This window comes from Doryrhamphus excisus, chromosome 18 (genome assembly GCF_030265055.1).
Source record: "Doryrhamphus excisus isolate RoL2022-K1 chromosome 18, RoL_Dexc_1.0, whole genome shotgun sequence".
In the NCBI taxonomy this organism is placed as follows: Eukaryota; Metazoa; Chordata; class Actinopteri; order Syngnathiformes; family Syngnathidae; genus Doryrhamphus; species Doryrhamphus excisus.
In genome coordinates this window covers 9,630,760-9,650,842 of record NC_080483.1, presented here as the reverse complement: position 1 = coordinate 9,650,842, position 20,083 = coordinate 9,630,760, and the positions used below count along the sequence as shown (strand labels likewise).

Sequence of the window (20,083 nt, the reverse complement as noted above, 5' to 3'; positions counted from 1 at the left end):
TCCGCATGAACGCTCACGAATTTCGCGCGTTACTTGACTGTGACCCGCGATATAACGCCCCATCATGCAGTTTCAACTGAAAATGAATGGAGTGGAGTAGTGGTTCCAAAAGTGAGTACGTCAATTGCCATAGGTGGTACTGAATAAAAATGAAAAAAAAAAAACAATTAGCGCCCAACACTCAAAATTACGAGTGCACCTGAACACCTTACAGTGCGAGGAGGCCACAGCAGGAAGGAGACAGCAAGCTCTGTGTTCATCATATCAACAAATAAGTCTGAATGATTACTTTGTGCATTAAGAGTGTTCTAATTAATCCCTGCTCGACGAGCATTGAAATCATGGTACTGTGAGTGGAGATTCACCTGAAAATGAGGCTTTATTGTTGGTTGTATGCATTTTAGATACTATTAATAAGAGGCTAGTGGTTCTTTTAGAGTTGGGACACCATGGAATTATTCCAGTCAGATAATGGACACTTTATACTCAACAAACGGGATCAAACTGCTCGCAGTAAAACGGTGCATTCAGGTGCATCACATAACTACTGGGACACAAACTGAAGCATTCATGGACACTTGTAAATCACAGCAAACACACCCACACATGCAGGTCTGAGTAGGTGATATTTAAAAAACAACAAATTGTTGTTCATAGTATAAAAAAATGTTGAAAATGTTCTACTCTACTAACAGACGCCAATCAAATCTTTGGACAGATATTGCTGTATCATGATTGTTCAATTTTACCCCTTCAATTTGCTATAAAATGAATATGCAGACTTAAACCATAGCCATCACAAGTGGACAAAAAGTGAAGGTGAAATTAAATTAAAAGGGAAGGATGCCAACATCAGAGTGGAATAAAAGATATGTAGGGTAACTTACAGTATCTTTATCAGTGCTCGTCAATCTTCATCCTAATATCACCATGCAAGATACACATTTTTCACCCGCAATTACTGTAAAATGAATGGGCCAATGGATGCACGGCGGCGGGCATAGCTCGGAGACCATAGTTCGATTCCACCCTCGGCCATCTTTGTGTGGAGTTTGCATGTTCGCCCCGTGCATGCGTGGGTTTTCTCCGGGTACTCCGGTTTCCTCCCACATTCCAAAAACATGCTAGGTTAATTGGCGACTCCAAATTGTCCATAGATATGAATGTGAGTGTGAATGGTTGTTTGTCTATATGTGCCCTGTGATTGGCTGGCGACCAGTCCAGGGTGTACCCCACCTCTCGCCTGAAGACAGCTGGGATAGGCTACAGCACCCCCCGCGACCCTCGTGACGATAAGCGGTACAAAATACTTGGTACTCCCAATGGAATGGAGGACGGCGGCGCTGTCTTCAAGTCAACATTTTCCAGCAGAAAGAAGCTTTGACCAGATGTTGTGTAACTACAGAATTTGTAATATATTTAGTAAGTGTGAAGGGTATATTATATCAGTATCAAAAATATGGTCCAACAAGTTTAACAATCAGATCATTCCACAATAGCTAATAAATATCGTTACTGGCAGGGGTGTGCAAACTATTTCCATAGACGTACTGTAAAAATCAAAGGAGACGCAGGCCATTTACTTATTTAAAATTTAGTAAATGTTAAGAATGATTTCTACTTCACCCAAAAAACTGCATGACAGGATTGTGTTATAGGCGACAAAATGCATTCTTAGTGTTATTTATTACTTCAGAAAATGACCATTAAAATGAGATGTGAGCCGCACTTCGGGTACTCCTGCTTTATGGTCTCTGTCACTCACGGACAACTCAATAGGCTTCAGTTGAATAACGACAAGAAAGGGTAATGGAGTGTGCATTGACTTGAACTTTGACCCCAGTCACATTCTTCTGCCTACTATGGGTCTAAATCAACAAGATTGATTACCATATTGCAACAGGGGACATGTCCATATTGTTAAGTCAAATGTGCAGGGGACATCTTGGATGTGTATTCACGTTAACACAAAGAACATGTCTCCGCCTCTTGGCCAAAGTCAAGATTTAAGTGGGATAGGCTTCAGCATACCCCTGCGACGCTGGTGATAAGCGGCACAGAAAACGGATGGTCAAAAAAAACGTGTAGTTAAAAAAAAAGGGTTTTAGTCACATTGTGCGCCTTCCATATCAAGTGGTACTGAAATGCAAACATGAGTTATGTTGTATTGTTCATGTATGTCAATCATGTATAGAAAATACGTTCAATAACATGAACATTGAACATGAATACAACCTTTGTTGACCTTGGTCTGCAGTTAATCATTTGTTCCATTCTTGAATCCACAGCACATTTCTTATTTTTCTATAGGACAGTAAGAAAAATATTCAAGAAATAAAAATAAACCACTTTTTGGGGGTCAATTATAGCCAGGTTTTTACTTGAGGTCATTCCCGATATTCACCCTTTACAATTTTCTTTAACGCTTAAAAGGCAAAAACATTTTTGGGGGAGCATTTACTATGGAAATATAAATTAGCTTCCATTCATGTACTGTTCAAATTTACACTCCCGTTTTACATGCTACCATTCTTCCAATTGGAGAATTAGTAAATAGCAGCGTTTCCCACAGGACTGGAATCTATTTGTGGTGATGCTTTGGGTGCATTAATCGTCCAATTTGCATAATTGGCTTGCAATAAGTGAGTACAAACACGAAACAAAAATGTTTACTACTAATGAGCTTTGTTCTGTTGCTTCATTGTTGTTTTTATGTCATCCAACAAACAGCGCTGTAGAGAACAGCGATATGTGCTTGCATGCATGTCAGTCACCAAAATACTCTTCACTAGATTTGTCGAGTTGCCTGAACAAACAAATAAAAAGTCTTCTAATTCCCTGGCAGACAGGATACATTATGCACGGTGGTCCAAATGCGTTGTCACAAATAAATGAACGTGTGGGAAACACTGTTAACGTTTGTGTTTGGAGGGAGGCTGATAATCATTTGATACATGATGTTGGCAGAATTATTTCCTTGAAAAACAAAGTCACGGCTGGGGCACCAAGATACCGATACACTTCTGTCGCCCCAAAATGTCTGAATCATGCATTTTAACATGATAAAAGTGTCCAATTTACAGCAAAAAACAGTAAATGAATACATTCTATGGTTTTAATGAGGCCCCAATCTTAGCGATCCAGCTACACATTTTGGCAGTTCCATTCTAAAGTGCTGCAGGGACGTGCGAGTGATGCTTCTTTTCATAACGACTAGTACTATAAAGACCAGACAACACCAGTCCCCGTCCATTTCAACCACTGGAATTGGCTTGCTAACGTCAGATAAAACAAACAAGTAAAAACATGAGATGTCATTGAGATGCAGACAGGAGGAATAGTTGTGTCCATTCACACATGCACACACACAAGCACGCACACATACTTGCACACAGAATTCCTGAGGACCAATTGTTGCAGTCAACTGCCACATTTCTTTTCCCAACACAAATGATAAGCCAAGAGGTTATTTTCTAACAACTACAGAATCCAACATACATATTCTGCAAAACAAATGGCGGCCATTGGAAGAGTCATAAAATCTACATTATTCTATTTTTTTCCAACACATGCATTAGGAGACTCCAGAAGAAAAAAAAAGCAAAACACTAAACAATCCAACGGAGAAGGAAGTAGAATATTAACAATGCAAGGAATTCCCCTAACTGATGCGTGATTGCCATTTGCAATAGACCAGCTTAGACAGAGCCCTAATGTTACTGTTTTGGGTCAAGTAATGACACATTGTATACATATATATTAACTTACTGACATTTACAGTTGTTGGGTTTTTTTTTTTTGCAAGGCTGGCAAAAAAAAAAAATATGCAGGCTCAGTTTAGTTCGTATGACAAATGGAAGAAAAAAAAAAAATAAGACCGCTCGCCTTCAGTCCAGCAAGGCAGAGTTCTTTTTTTTTCTTTTAGTGTGGGACAACCAAGAGTCTGTATTCCCAGGTCATCATGGCTTACTTCATCAACACCTCCTGGAAAAACACAAAATCTTGTTTAATTTAAAAGGTACAGGAAAAACAGCACAAACAGGAAGGATTTTTTTTTTTGACTAGTGTTTTCTTTGTGTGTGTGGGTGCAAAAGGTCCATAAAAACAGTAGCGCTCTTCAGTCAATGATCTTTGATAAGCATTTTGCAGTGGGTTCTTTAAAACCAGCTCCTGTCATACAACCATTAGGCCATGACACGTTCGGCTCCAGAATCAATGATTATTTACTTTTTTTATAGTTTTGTAAACTACATAAAATTTGATGTAAATGCATTTGCATGCATACTTTTGGTGATTACTTTATTCAAAACATACTACACAAAGACATTTATTTGACTCTGATGTCACATCGGGGTCAAGCGTTGAAGTTGGCGAGGACGGTACAATTGTGTCGCTTCCATGCTAATGAGCCATACAACTTGTGTGTTTGTTGTGTCAGAGTGCAAGTTGTTTTTGTCTTTTCAAATTAAAATGTGTGACGCTGGATGGATGACAAGAGTGTTCACTCGCTTTTGATACATTATACATTATATTGATACATTATACTCTACTTATTTTGCCATATAATTAATGAAAAAATGGGTGTCAATAATGTCAATGTCAATTATCGAAAATAATTTGTACGACAATTACCATTCAACACAATTTGTTATCGTTACAGGTTTTGTAACTAGTATCAAGATATTGTTGGTATTTCCGTCCAATCTGGTAAAAAAAAAAAACAAGAGTCCTGACTCTTGTGTGTGGGAGGTGGACGGCTCCATGCAAACAGGATAGTTGACTTTGCCGATGTCGTTTTAGTGTGGTTCAGCTACTGTGGGTCAGTAGCCTGTTTTGGTTTGGACAATAAAGAGATTATCAACCAACTCTTCGTAATCCTTATGTCCAAATAGACTTTACCTTCCAATATTTATCCTTAATGAAGGTCGGAACTGTTGAGTGTTGAGTAGTGTGCTGCACATAGTGTATTCTTTCCACTGAAACTAGTTTTCAAGCAAGTCTTGTTTCTATGGACCAAATGTTAGTCTGATTAATTTATTGTACAGGTTTAATTCCACGTGCTTTTCTTAGTTTTATGCTTTTTTTCCCCAAGTTTGCATGTGGCTATAGACGCAAAATCAGAATTAACCAAATGTGTAAATCCAGCCTAAGTCACTATGGATGTCTCACTGAAACAAGACTAAGTCCTGTGACCCACCGGAGAGTCTTTAAGCTCAGGCGTTGGTGCGTCCTCACTTTTGACCACGACAGAGGGGCCCGCCATTTGAGAGCTCCTGGTGACTGGACCTCCAAGCCTCTCTCTGGTTCGCAGGGAGAAGCGCTCTTCTTTCTTGGGCTGGTGTTGCGACTTGGCCTCACTTAGTCTCTTGGATGGTGCCTCTTTGCCCATTCGCTGCATCCTCATGGCTGGTCTTTGTGCGGTGTCATTGGGAGGGTCGGAGGCTGACGGTTGAGCTTGGCCCTTCTTGGCTTTTTTGTTGGCAGGCGTCGCCGCTGCTGCTGTTGCCACTGGCGATGAGGCGGATCTCTTCTGTGTGCTCAGTGTGTTTTTGCCTTTGTTGATCTGCGAGGGTTCAAGCTCTACTGCACCGGAGCTACGAGCTCTGGTCTTTCCCAGGGGTTTCTGCTCTGGTTCCATGGCTGCTGCGTCACTGTCTTTCTTCTTAATATTTTTATCTGAGGCAGCGTCTTTCTTCTTGTCTGCGAGTCTTTTCATTGGCTTTTTCACGACAGGCTTCAAGGGGCAGCTGATGGCCATGTGCTTACTCAGACTGGCCTGATATGTGAACTCTCGGCTGCAGTGAGGACAGACGTTCGTTTGCTCCTCCTCGACCTTCACGGCAGCCTTCTTTGCCGAGGTGGCGGCTTTATTCTTCTGAGAAATGGCCTTCTGGACCAGCTGGTTCTTCTTTTTACTGAGGGCACTCATTTTCGCTTTCCCTACATCCTGACTGAAATTAAGTCTCTTGGGCTGGCCCATTCTCCGGAAGGCACTCTGGCCTGCAGCTGAGGGTGACACAACTCCATTGGGAGACTCAACTATTAGCTTGAGTGGGATGGGGTTCTTCTTGGGAGTGTAACGCTTCTTGTCGCTGGCATTGGCACAGGCCAAAATGTGCTTGTGCAGTTCAGGCATGTTGTCAAAGCTATTGCCGCACTTAGTGCAGCGGATGGCCGTGGTGAAGGTTTGTGGTATGTTGTGTGTGGTGAAGTTAGTCGCCGAGGCCACGGAGCTGGCGTGGGAGCGGCTGTGATAGGGAAAGGGGGGCGGTTTATAACTGGGGTAGTGCTGATTGAGACCGAGGCGGACGTCTGGGCCTTTGGGCTTCCCGCCCTCAGAGGCCATGATCTTTATTGTCGTGTACAGCTCCTCATTAGGATCCTCTGGGCTGTCATCTGCTTGGTTTCCATTAACATCAGGCTCATCCTTTACTGAGACATTTTGTTCTGGAGCTTCTTTTGAAGTCTCTTGTGCCGGTGTGGAGGGGGCGATTTCTTCTTTGGCTCTGGATGGGTCGGTGTAGTTCTGTGGCCTGAGTTTGCCACTCTCTACAGAGGTATGTGTGCATGCTTCATTTGGATGCAGATCTTTTTGGTGCTGCTGCAGGTTACAGAGGAAGGCAAACTCCTTGGAACAGATGGAGCACACAAAGATGGTGCCCACCCCGTGTAGCGTCGTCCGGTGAGTGAGCAGGGCGGCGGCATCGCCAAACAGCTGCAGGCAGAATTCACACTTGAAGGGCCAATCTGAAGCATGCTGGCTGATGTGACCACTGAGCTCCTTCATGGAGCTGAAGGGACCCTCGCAGACGTTGCAAACAAAAGTCTTGCTGTAAGCTGAGTCCATTTGTTCAGCCTCAAGGGGTTTATCGGACGTCTTACTGTTAAGAGTTTGAGGGTCAACCTCATCCCGAGGCACATGATTCATGACAGAGACGTCATCTGTGCAATGCAGGGGCTTCTCTTTTATGTCGGCATGAGGAGGGCTCTGTGGAGGCAGTGGTGGGGCTGAATCATGTAGCATGGGAGGAGGGCAAGATGAGGACTCCGGCTGGGGTGAGAGAGCAGCAAAGTCAGAGCTTAAAGACTTTGAAGTTCCTGAGTTGAGGTCTTCGTGTGTTTCATCGAACAGCAGAGAAATGTCTTCTGTAGCGGAAAAACCAACTGGCGAAGACTCAAGAGGTGCATGGTGATCAACAGGATCTTTGAGTGGCGTGTTCGGGGAGTCCAGTGTCTCAGATAGGGTGTTTTCTTCCTCATCCTTACTTTCACTGGTGAACACACTCTCCTCTGCTTCTGACGGGAACTCAGGTGTCCTTGGGGACATTTTGGGTGACAGGACGGGGAGAGGGCGCTGTGCCAATGAGTCAGAGGGCTGAGATAAGGGAGAGTTTGCAATGGCAGGCGGAGAGGGAATGGTGGGTAGTACAGGGGGAGGCGGCGTTGTTGAGGTAACGCTGGACGTGCCAGGTGACGACGGGTTCATGGTGACTGGAGTCAAAGATGGAGGAGACGGGTGGGCAGACTCGGGTGCCACATTAGGAGAATGAGGTTGAAGACTGAGGTTGCCAATCAGCGAGGGTCCCTCCTCTGTCGGCAAGGGCAAACCGACATACTCGTTCATCAACACCTTCTCAAGCATGCTGGTGTTCGGCTTTCTCTTTTTGACAAGCAGCTGTGGTGCTGCACTTCCCTTGACGTCCACATCTGCGGCGCTCTGCTTCCGATGCACGCTCAAATCAAGCGCTGAATCGCTTTGAGCTTTGATAGGGATGTCACTTCGCCGACTGACAGTGTTGGACAAGTCCAAAGGTTGTTGATTGCAAGCGTTGCCTCCGCTGCTGGAGGAGCTCTGGCCTAGAAGGTTACTTCCTGAAGGGCTAAGAGCTCCAGCATCATCTTTATCCAAGTGGTTACCAAGAGGGGAGACGCTGAGGCTTTCCGGCTTTGGCACCTTCAGGGTGTACGAGCTTGCCGTCTCTGGTTTGCAGTTCTCTGCTTTAACTGCTGGACTGAGCTGTGGGGAGGATGGTGGGGAGGCTGTTCTCCTTTTGAACCGACTAGAGGAACCTTGCAGTGGTGTGACAGACAGCGAGGATGCCAGCCTGTGGCTTTCAGATATGAGCGTGATGGTGGACTTTTGGACGTCTTGCGTCTGAAGGAGCTGCTTGAGCTTAGGAGACAGATAAACGGTTTTCTCCCTTTGAAAGCCAGATGAATCCGCTGCTTGCTGCAGAAGCCCGCCCACGAGCAAGTTAGGAGAGGATGATGTCACAGCTGATGAAGAGGCTGTGAAAGACGGCGTTTCCGTTTCTACTTTGAGGCCGGGAACAAGAGGTGGTGTGGATGTTCTTCTTTTCGATGATGACTGGCAGAAGTTGGACACCTGCTTGGCAGTGCTGGCTCGAGCCTCCACCTTCAGGGCCTGACTGAGCTGACTGGGGCTGATGATGACCGTGTCCAGACCGAACAGGGCTGCAGATCTGGTGTCCACTTCGATGACCTCGCAGCTGCTCACTGTGCTGGTGGACACAATCTTGCCATCAATGAAGAAACTCAGATTCTCTGAGATGTTTTTAGATATGTCCACCGTGTAATCGTCCCGATCTGCCTCGTCTTCCGTGTCAGCACTGGGAACGTATACGAGGGCCGGGCTGGTATTCTGCGACTCAGTAGGTTGTGGCTGCGTTGATGCCTCCTGCAGCAGCATACCTTTCCGGCGAACACCCTTCGGCAACAAGTGTCGTTCGTGTATTCTGCGTTGGTGCCGGCGCATGTTGGTGTGCGTGCCAAATGCTTTGTTACAGTACTTGCATGGGTGGAGCTCTTTGGAATCACCATTTTCATCTAAACTGAATGGACGGTCAACATGAGGGCCTGATTCTCTCCTTGGCGTTTCAGAGCTGTGAACAGCTCCTCCGGTGAGCTGCGAGGCTACATGGTGACTTGTCGGGCTGGTGCAGTCGGGGCTCGACACATCCGTTTGACCCAATGGACTGAGCAAATTCGGTGTACCGGCAAAGGAGCCGAGCGGCTTCTTAAGGCCGCTCTCGTGCCTCCTTTCATGGCGCCGTCGGCCCACCTGTGAGCCAAACGCCTTACTGCAGTATCGGCACTTGAACAGTTGTGCTTGCTGATTGGTGACGGCATGGATGTGTATGTGGCGCTCCAGACCCTGCCTGGTAGAGAAGTGACGTTCACAGTGCTGACAGGGGAACGAGCCTCCATGCGGGTCTCCTTCGAGGTCGCCGTCGGGGTCTGGATCAAGGTCAAGATCGGGGTTAACCTCGAGTTCTTGCCCAAGAGGCAGGGAAGACTGGGAAAGGCTTTTTGTGACACCTCTGACAGATGGCTCGGGCTGTTGTGCTTCATTTGGAGTCAAATCAGCATCCTCCTCCTCCTCTTCTTCTTCTCCTTCCTCCTCCTCCTCGTTTCCCACATCCATCATGACGGCTGACATGTCCTGCACATCTATGTGGTCACTGATTTCCATGGGGTAGGCTTTCTGGAGTTCCTGTGAGGGCTTTTGTTGAAATGGCCTCCCATCATCCTCCTTCAGACCTGTAAACAAATTATGACGAATGAACAATGTCAGTCATGTTGAATATATATTTGTATAAACCTGCTTCTTAATCTTATGCTTTAAGATTCATATTGTAATATATAGTGGACATTCGAAAAGGTACCCCTAAGGCCCTATAATACAGAAGTTTATATTTTTTTCAAGATTTTTTTCGAGAAGGCTCTTCAGTTCATTCTCACAACTGGACTGTTCAGGTTGTCTTAGAAAGCGTTTTGCCCTTCATCTGAGCTTCATCAGTTCATGTTCAATGACTAGGCAGGTCAGCTGTAGTCTGACTTGTCTTAGCTGTCCTATCTAGAGACTAGACTAGGGTTGTGCTTAGTCATTGAGCATAAACTGATGAAACCTTCATCAGTTGGTCTGGTCTGACTAGTTCTGTCTTACATAGCTGGTGAAACCTCCTCTAAAACAATTGGAATAGTCAATGCCTTGAGAATACGATGACCTAAGATCGTGAGTCTTCAATTAGAATTAAGTAAGGTCTGTTTATGCTAGTTTTTTCTCGTCATTGTATAAGTCTCACATGGTTTTGATTGGCTGTCTTGCTTGTCAAATATCTCCGGGAAATCTGGGAAATTATCATCCTGTCCGATCATTGGTTGATCAATTAAACTTGTGCTGATTGATTCTCGTTTTCTGGGATTGCATCACATGACACGCATGAGCACAAACTTTCAAACAGTTGCATGTAGCTTGACTGGACGATGACAAACAACCTTATATCTTAATATTTGTCTTTGGCCATGCCCGCAACCCTTGTGAGGATAAGCGGCATAGAAAATAGATGTATGACCCAAAGTTTGTGATAGGAGTAAATAAATCTAAACATAAATCTGATGTGCATATTATGACATCATTAGGCTCAGAAATAGTCAGATCCCTGTCTCCACCATACCCAACAAGCTCTATTCTTCCTCACGCCATCATCATCATCATTTACAGTGGGATCTTGAACACCATTGCTGCCTTCTCCTCTTTCCTGCTTTCCAATTCATGTTTTTCTTTATCTTTCCCGTTTATTTACATACACAAGTCGCTTTTGAACGCGCTGGAGACATGTGTGGGTTGGAGATACATACAGTATATGATGTTGAGATTGTACTGCTGTGTGTGTGTGTGTTCAGGTCAGAGTCAAATTATAAAACAGTTTCAAGCGCTCTGTAACTGTGTGAGGACGCTCCACTGTGTGTATGAGGTTGAACCCGAGGCGTCCTTGAGTCGCATGCATTAATTACAATAAAAATTTTTACATCATTAGTTACCACTGTTAACGCGTTATTTTTGACAGCCCTAGTAATCTATCATTTAGTCTTAGTCAAGAAATTATTATTTCCCTCCTTTTCCACTAAATAGTTCAAGTGTAAGATAGATATATTCATCTACAAACGCACCACTAAGTAGTCCATCAGACCCAAGAAAATAGACTTTGCTCCTATGCCCAATTTAAGAAATAAAATGGGTTTGTTTGTTTGTTTCTGTCAGCTTTTTCCTGATTTCGGAGTCGCCGCAGCGAAACATCCGCATACTGATTTTGGATTGAGCACTTCATATTCCGGATGCCATTCCTGATGAATACCAATGATGCTTACTCGTGGAGATTCGAACTCTGGGTGTTTGCTCCAAAGTTGATTATTAAAAAAAAAATAATAAACCAATTGGTCATTCATAACTGGGCATTCATTATTTAGTGAACTGTCTTATTTTTTTGTGTGTATTAATAATTGTTCTTTAAGTTTTATCTGATTACTGGATTAATCAAAGGAATATTCAGTAGAATATAATATAATATCCCATAGCTACAGGCCTAATTGGTACTATTGGTACCATCCATTCACGTTTAAATGTATGAGTTTCTCTTATCAACTTTTCTTACTTAAGCAAGCCGGGGTTCTCTCATTCACTTCTCGGGAAGTAAACAAACACCTTTATTGGCTCATTTTGAGTGACATTAGCACGTTTGCCCTAATAACTGAAGCTCGTTCTCGTTCACTTTATTAAAAGGGCCACGACTGGGTCCACATCCAGACCGCTATGGCCGCTATTTGGTGATGGCAGACCCAGATGAATGAGAATATTCACAGACATCTCTCATTAGTTCAATGGCCACAGAATAAACCCTAATAAGGTTTTTCTTTGGCTTTTTGGTCACGTATAAAGACCAAAAGGCCCAACCTCAACAAGTACATTATGTTGCCACTATGAATTAACAAAAGAATGAAAGTGTTTTACTATAGAGTTAACTTTGTTTGTACGCATTTCCATAGTTTCCGATGGGAAATAGAGTATGTTTCAAAATTTAAAGCAGCTTCTTATATCCAGATACTGTTTGACCTTAAAAAGTTCCATTGCAAAAATCCTGTGGGAAATGTAAATGTACGCTACTGAAAGTCAATATATTACACCCTTAGATACTTGTAGGTAGACATATTGGATATTTGTCTGAATAATTCATAGCGACAGAGGAGGAAGTGCAAAGGTCCCGGCAGATATAAAAGTGTAGCATGCATGAATTTACAGTAATCAACATTTTGAAAGTCAACTTGCCTTCCTCCCCATCCCACATCGCCTTGACAGATTTGTTTCCACTTGTTTTCTGCAAGTCAGCCCAGTCAGTTTGTCTGGATCTCTACAGCAGCTTTCTTCTGGCTGCAAGCACAAAGAACAAAAAACTTTTTGACAACAGCCTTTTACAAGAGATACACACACCGAACAAACAGGGAAAGAAATCATTTGCAAAATTCCAATTACTATTGGTTTGTTTACTACACACGAGTGTTAGAGCCAAAGTGGGAAAATAAAACATAATAGCATAATGGGAAAAGAGTCAAAAGTCAAAGAATAGTTGAAAATTAAATCAAAATACACAAGAATAGTTATTCCTCCAGCAGTTGTATCTTTTATCAGATCAACATCTTAATTTTACAATGAAAATATAATGGGAATTGTTGTAGTGTTATGAGAATGCAGTCAACAAGTGATTAAAGTAATTGTATTACATTAATAAACATTAAGAACACTTGCGAGAAATATACATTACAAGTAGGAACTCAAATTTATGATAGTGGTTGTAACCTTATGACAGGGGTCGGGAACCTACGGCTCGTGAGCCATATCTGTCTCTCACATGTTAACACTATGAATATTCATTCATTCATTTTCTACCGCTTATCCTCATGAGGGTCGCGAGGGTGCTGGAGCCTATCCCAGCTGTCTTCGGGCGAGAGGCGGGGTACACCCTGGACTGGTCGCCAGCCAATCACAGGGCACATATAGACAAACAACCATTCACACTCACATTCATACCTATGGACAATTTGGAGTCACCAATTAACCTAGCATGTTTTTGGAATGTGGGAGGAAAAAGGAGTCGCCGGAGAAAACCCACGCATGCACAAGGAGAACATGCAAATTCCATACAGAGATGGCTGAGGGTGGGATTGACTGTGAGGTCTGCGCGCTAACCACTAAACCCCCGTATGTAATTAATATTTCAGGAAACATGCAGTTTGTGTAGGATGTTTCACAACTTAAGATTTATTTTAGACTTATTTTTACATTTTAACATTTAGTTTTGGTCTAGACTTCCATGACCAGGACGGTAAACGCTAACCACTTGCCCGCTGTGCAGCCACTATTTCGCTTACATGTTAAAAGTACAATGTTACAGAAATCACAGCATTTCAAAAAAAAGGTTAAAATATAAAACATTATCATGTTTTTTAATCCGTCTTCTGTCCATTTGTCCGGCAATGGCTGTCCTTCCGGTAGTTTCCGGTCAGACGCCAATACACAATTATAATTGGCTAAGATGCTAGCATACCAGGTCATTGAGTGGTCAAGAGATGAACTTCGTGCCTAGCACTTTTGCCGAAGAAGACAGCAAAAAGGTATAAAGATGAGGAGGCACACATTTCAACATGTATGGACAGAGGAATATGCTTCAGTATAACATTGCTTACAAGAATAAATGCAGAGACATACGATATTCTAAAATGACTTGCCTTGCGTAAAAATGCATGCATTTTTATTTGCATTAAGTGTTAAAACATATAACTCTCATGAAAATACATGTTCTTGTTCATGAATGATTTTGTGCCACATTTGAGCAGTCTGTCGAGTAAATACTTCATACTACACATGAATGTCATCAACTCGGCCTGTTTAGCATTTATACAGCTATATGTCATTTTCTTATCATTGGAAGAATCTATTGTTAACAAATGATTGAGTCCATGCTGTGTTTTCGTGGCACAATCAGGCAGGCTTCCACAACAGACTTGTGGAGGCACGCTCCAGCCGCCAGCCTCTTGTGACTGCTTGTTGATGAGTAAATGCATGACGGAAGAAACACTTCCTTGCTTTCCGAAAAAAAAAATATGAATGGGACAGCACTTACATCATAACAGTCATCTTCCCTGCATCGCTGCAGTATCCATCTGATAAAAAAGCTACTTAGCGCTACGTCAGCGAGTGCCGTTGCACAAGCCGTACAAGCTCAGACGTCATTGAGTGAGAGTTGCCGATGTGAGGAAAGAAAGGTTGAACAAGACTTGTAGGTTTATATACAGATGTGTGGACATTTTACTCTAGTTTTGTTCACTTGGTAATGGTTTTATTTCATTTGAACATGCATCAGATTACAATTGAATGCATCACATAATCAGTTCACAGTTCCACATGTCCAAAAGGAGTAGGAAGAAGCAAAGCTTATTAAATCCTACCCCTCCATCTGGTACTTTTACAATCAGTAACTGTTACATTTGTTCACTTCCTGCTTTCCTAATATAGTTAAAGGTTTTTTTTGTCACGTACCGAAGTACAAGGTGATATGACCATCCAATGACATAATGGGTACCATAGTAAGTGTCAATATAGTGATATGTATAGCACATCATGACTGGTTCAAGACTCTTCATCCTTGTATGGACTTATTTCAGGAGCAAAATGCTAATAATGGGGTTGAAAAATGCTCAATTGTTATTTTTTTCCATTCCCAGTCTAATTTCTAGGCGCATATACAAGTGAATTAGTCGCATTGTACAACCCGGTGCAGCTCTCTTTTTATATCTTTTGAAAACACAGTCATGAGAAATACATGTGTTCATGTCTCATGTAAGGATTGTGGATGATGGGCAAAATCCCCCCTCAAAAAAAGGTGCAGTTTTCCTGTGACTTTTCTCCATTTCATCTTTTTCATTGTCTCCAGTCAACATTCCTTTGTAGTTTGATACAAATTAGTCAGGCCAGGGCCTGAGAATTAAAAAAAACATTAGTCAGATGATTTTTGTAAGTCAATAAAAAATGCATGCATCAACCAACTGAGTTATTTATCAAGGAGTTCTATGTTACATTAAAACACGCACGTGTGTGTGGCGCGCATGTGTGTGTGTGTGTTTGAGATATGACAAGAGTTGGCCAGACCGTTGGGGAGGATTTTCAGCAGACGTTCTTGGCGTTACAGAGTTTTACCACCAGCATTAGCACGTCATTTAGCCCCTTTGGTGTTTCAATGCAGAGCTCTCGAAACTTGAACAACACTGTTGGCTCAGATATACAGACTATAATTTCATGAATGCAGCAGTGAGACATATTGCAGATTAGGAACATGGAAGCCACTGGAAGGGATGGACATAAAGGAACTTGGTATCAGTCAAAATTGGGCTCCAACTAACGATTATTTTCTTAGTCAATTAATCTGAAGCTTGTTGTTTTGATTGATCAAGTAATCAGTTGGGCCTAGATGGACAACAGCAATATGAACCAAACAAAAACCGCAACATATCTGAAAAGAGGCAAAAATGTCAATCACAGTTTCTGGAATTTTGCAAGTCAAGACTGATCTGTGTGAATACCTTGTTTTGCCGAAACCACAAATAGCTCTGCTTCCATGGACAACTCTATAGTCACCTTTACACAAGGGCGGCAGCTATTAAACATTTTAGTCATCGAGTAACGTATTTTCCGCACTATAAGACGCACTTAAAAGTCTTTAATTTTCTCAAAAATCGATTTTTAATGTGGTGCGCCTTGTGTGTGTGTTCCAAAATCAGTAAAAATGTTGTTCTACTTGGATATGCGCTCTGTTTGAGTGAGCGTAAACCATATACTGCTGACACAGGGACGTAATACTTAGCTGCCAGCGATAAACCAATCAGAGAACTACACGTAATACGCACAGCACATATCTAAACGTCTGCCACGCCTCCAACAAATCGTTCCTATCTCTCCTGTGAAAATCAAGTCAAGTGAATACAGAGCTTGCTAGCATTCTAGGAGGTAAACAGGGCGTTCAAAGTGACGGACGGAGAACACTGACTACCTAACAACAACAGACTCCAACAATGATTGGAGGGAAGCCGGCATGTTTGATGGCCAAATTAAAGTGAACATGGAGAACCGGGATAGTGGAGCTTGGGCTAAGGAACCTGCTTTAATTGTATTGTCTGACTGTATTGTTAAATAGTCATGCCCTGTTTATTTTGGTTGTTTGTGTAGCATTATAAAGTGTGCATACAGGGAGCGTCTTACCTGCATGACAAATGACAAGGTTATCGATGTCTGGAGTTTCCAATAGTCTTTTCCACCACAGTCGTTGGGTCTACCAAAGTTTTTTAAACATGGGTAGCCCCACAAAAAGTGCGTAATAACCACATTTCGACGACAGATGTTATGCCAAGATTGTCTGCACTTTGTAAACGTGGCGCCCTGAGCTCGACAGCACCAGCAGTGCTTCTGACAAAGTGTGTCCGACAATAAGTGCTCCTCCTCGGGCAGGTGAGGTAGAGGAAGCGTCCTCATGGCTCCGTGGCACGGGCGCAATCAAAGAAATGACTTTTCCACACACACAGGTGTGTGCATCTTACCACAGAGTTGTTTTATCCGTGACAACAACATGCTGCGTTACAATGGATACACATCACAATTTCTGTTTGTTTTGTTTTCCTTCTCTTTCGTGGAAACGCAATAAGAGTGAGATAACAACGTTCAAACCGAGATGTAGCCAAGGACGACTGCAGTTGATTGCAGACTCCACCCCAACATATCTATCTAACATAGCCCGGATAGAGCCCACATAATTACGCGAGGTGACAATAAAAGGTTGAGTTTCCTGTGATGGCACAAAAACAAAGTTTAATACGACCAACATCATTGCACATGTGAAGGGCCATCACATGGGAAACTCCCACAGCAATAAGTCATTGGCTAGGACAGAGAGGAGCTGTCGCTGTCCGTAGTGAGTAATGACGGGTATAAAAGCATCAGCGAGCACCTCAACCCTCACTTGATCAAGGCTTTTCAATAATTTTTCAATATCGGTATTTGCTAAAATGGAAGTGAAAATGTTGTATTGGGAAACCTCTAATCACAATACTACATTAAACACACAAAACAGAAAAACAGCTGTGATTGACTGCCGACCAGTCCAGGGTGTACCCCGCCTCTCGCCCCAAGAGAGTTGGGATAGGCTCCAGCATTCCCGCCACCCAAGTGAGGATAAGCAGCATAGAAAATATATATGGATAGAAAAACCTCAACAGGTAAACTTTTAAACACAAAAGAAATCCAAACACATAAAAAACAAATCAAAAATAATTTCAATATAATGCCTTGTAATGTTTTACAATTTCCATTTACTGCCTTTTAATATGTTAATACTTGTATGACATTAAAGCCTGCTCAAATGTCTTTAAAAACAGTGCCTGCAGAATGAAATTTTGGAAAAATAACCTTTAAAAATGAACAATTATAGTTTTACGATGTGACATTACCATCATTTGTTGACAAGTTATGCATCCTTTAATGACTAAACGCTGTCATTTGTTGAAAAAAGTCACATTAGCATAAATAAGCCTGTTATTTTATATGCAAGCACACAGCTGAATGATAACGCTTCACCAAGGTTGCACCACAATGTGCATTTAAGTCTTTTTAGTGCATCTAAGGTTATGTAATTACTCATTTAAACACACCACACAACTGATTTTAAGCCTTTCAGCAATCCTGTGCAATTTAATGTTGCAGTACTGTAGAAGAAAGGACCATCAAAGCCATTAGTGTGGATGTGTATACCTACAGGATCCATTTATCTTTAACAGACAAAAAAACTGGTCAAAGTTCACAGCACATAGACAGATACTCACACAGCCATCTAAGTTGAACATTATGTGCAAAATAATATATTTGCTGTTCACTGCACATCGATAACACACAATCTAATGTTGTTTAATTTCTTTTAACTTTATCATAAAGGCATGGTTGTTTTAACATGATTCTTGTCGAGATTGATTAAATATCATTTTTAAAACATGTCAGTAACGTGTATTTAGCGGAGTTTAAGTGAGAAGTAAAGGAGAAAATTAAAGTTTTTCCCATCTGCTCCGGTTCACCGAGGTGTCCGTGTGTTCAAACCGAGCCGTCTTAGCTTCGCTAGCATCGCCCCGTCTGACAACCCGACGGACTGGTTATTCTGGACCCAAAACCGGCAGCAGCCTCTGTTAAAAGTACACCCGCAAACAATCGAAATGGGGATATTTTTAATCACTATCCGATATCCGAGCTTCCTGGGTGGGGTAGAGATAGAGTTATGTTGAGGTGCTCGGCTAGATAGCTAGCTAACAGTGCTATAGGCCACCATCAAGTGGAGGCTCTCAGATGGATGGCTTTCATGCTTTAGGGAGCTTAGGAAGGTCACATCCTCGATAAGGAGCGACACCACCGGGGGGGCAAAGCGGGTTGAACCGCTAATAGAGTCGACCAGCATGAATTAGCGACTGGCTTTAGGACGTCCTGTAAGTGTCCACAGCGACGACTTTGATGTCGGGTTTGAAAGTGGAGAAAAGCCGCCCCCTCCCTCCTTCTTCCACAGCACAACTAGCCTCCCAATGTTAGCGGTTAGCTTACCGAACTTAGCTTACAAGTGCTAAGAAATCGCCCCGCTGGTAACTTAATGGAGTTTGAAATAAAAGTCAAATAAAGTTGAATAAAAGAGACACAGAAGGACCAGGCCTCACCTCGCTTGGCCCGGGGAGTCCTGCTCAGAGTGCTGGATCTTTCTTCCTCCAGTGCAGCTGTTATCTCGGGGTTGTCTTGCACCGTGTACCAACACCAGCAGCTCCTCTCTCGGCGCGATAGGCTGCCAAGAATGAGGGATGAGCCGGACAACCAATCACACGCCGCCGCCGCCTCCTAGCTGCTGCTGCTGCTCATCCACCACCTCCTCCTCCACTGGGGAGATTTGGGACAGCAAGCATCTAATCTGTCTGGTAGGTGCTATCAATTCACTTTGGATGTTAGACTGTAAAGAATATAATAACATAATGGCTGCAATAGTGTAATAAACCAGCTTGATCCCCGACCAGAAAATACCTGGACTATAGTTTGGGCTAGTCCACAATAACCCTGCATCTAAAGCAGGGGTCTCAAACACATGACACTAGTTTGAGGCCCCCGCCTTGATATGAAAGTTTAATGTTAGTGCGGCCTGCGCAAGTTTGATATGAATGCTGTATGGTATCATGTACCCAGAAAAAATTATTACGTTTGATTAATGTTCATGTTAAAGGTTAAATAACTGTTAATAGTTATCCTCCCTATCCGTGTGGAAGTGGTAAGTTTTTGGCTATTTAAGTTTAAAGGAAATAACTTGAAGGCTACCGTTTAGGTCGCTAGCTCTCTAGTTTGCGAGTTAGCATGTGTCTCAAGATCCTGCAGTTGCGCAATATGTTGTAAATAAAAAACGTATAAATGTGACTATAGTCGTGTTTTGTCATGTCTACAGGGCTCTAATAATGCTTTGTTAATTTTAATCTGAAAAAAATAATTTGTCTACCCACCAACTATATGTGGTTTCTTAAGTTTTTATTATTTGCCGTTTTATTATTATTATTATATTTATTTATTACTGATTGATTGGTTTTCTTTATTGTTGATTTGTTTATTTATTTTTCATCTTATTTTGTGCAGAAAAATAAAAAGTAAGATATTTGAGAACAGTGGAATGTTTTATCAGAGCTTTTCTTGTAGAAAATCGAAACCAAAGCCAAGTTTATTCATTTTTCTGTTTTTAATAAATGCATTTTTTTGTTTTTTTGTTTTTTTTGGAAAACCTGATGCTGCCCAGTCTCGCCCAGACCCTAGCTCCAGTGACCCCCAAGTAAATTGAGTTTGAGACCCCTAATCTAAAGTCAACCCCAGAAGCCCAGAAGATACACAATTTACCATTGTTAGTTTAGACAATCATTACTGTATTATTTAACTTACATTTTCTTTGGCTTCCAGTGTTGTTATTGTTTCTGGCCAAGTGTGGTGATAACCATAGAGACAAATATGGCCGCCACTGCAATCAGTGTTGGTAGTAACACGGTGGATTAGGCTTGAGAGCAATTTTAATGCCATGAAAACAGCCACTAACCACAGTAATGCAGATTCTTATCAGTCCGTTGTGGTTAAGAGGGAATCTTTCGCCTTCAACTCTCACTTCCTTTGCCTGCATCCCAGATA

General features: G+C 42.4%; 1 protein-coding gene across 1 annotated transcript; it reads right to left on the bottom strand.

Annotated features, from left to right (window-relative positions):
• Positions 1–1,236: 1,236 nt before the first annotated feature.
• prdm2b (PR domain containing 2, with ZNF domain b) lies at positions 1,237–18,761 on the bottom strand. The gene is made up of 4 exons (XM_058055753.1): positions 18,595–18,761; positions 12,128–12,229; positions 5,198–9,561; positions 1,237–3,984 (listed from the first exon to the last, which is right to left on the bottom strand). Exons 2-4 carry the CDS (start codon positions 12,144–12,146, stop codon positions 3,967–3,969), a joined length of 4,401 nt encoding a protein of 1,466 aa, XP_057911736.1. The 5' UTR covers positions 12,147–12,229; positions 18,595–18,761; the 3' UTR covers positions 1,237–3,966.
• Positions 18,762–20,083: the final 1,322 nt, after the last annotated feature.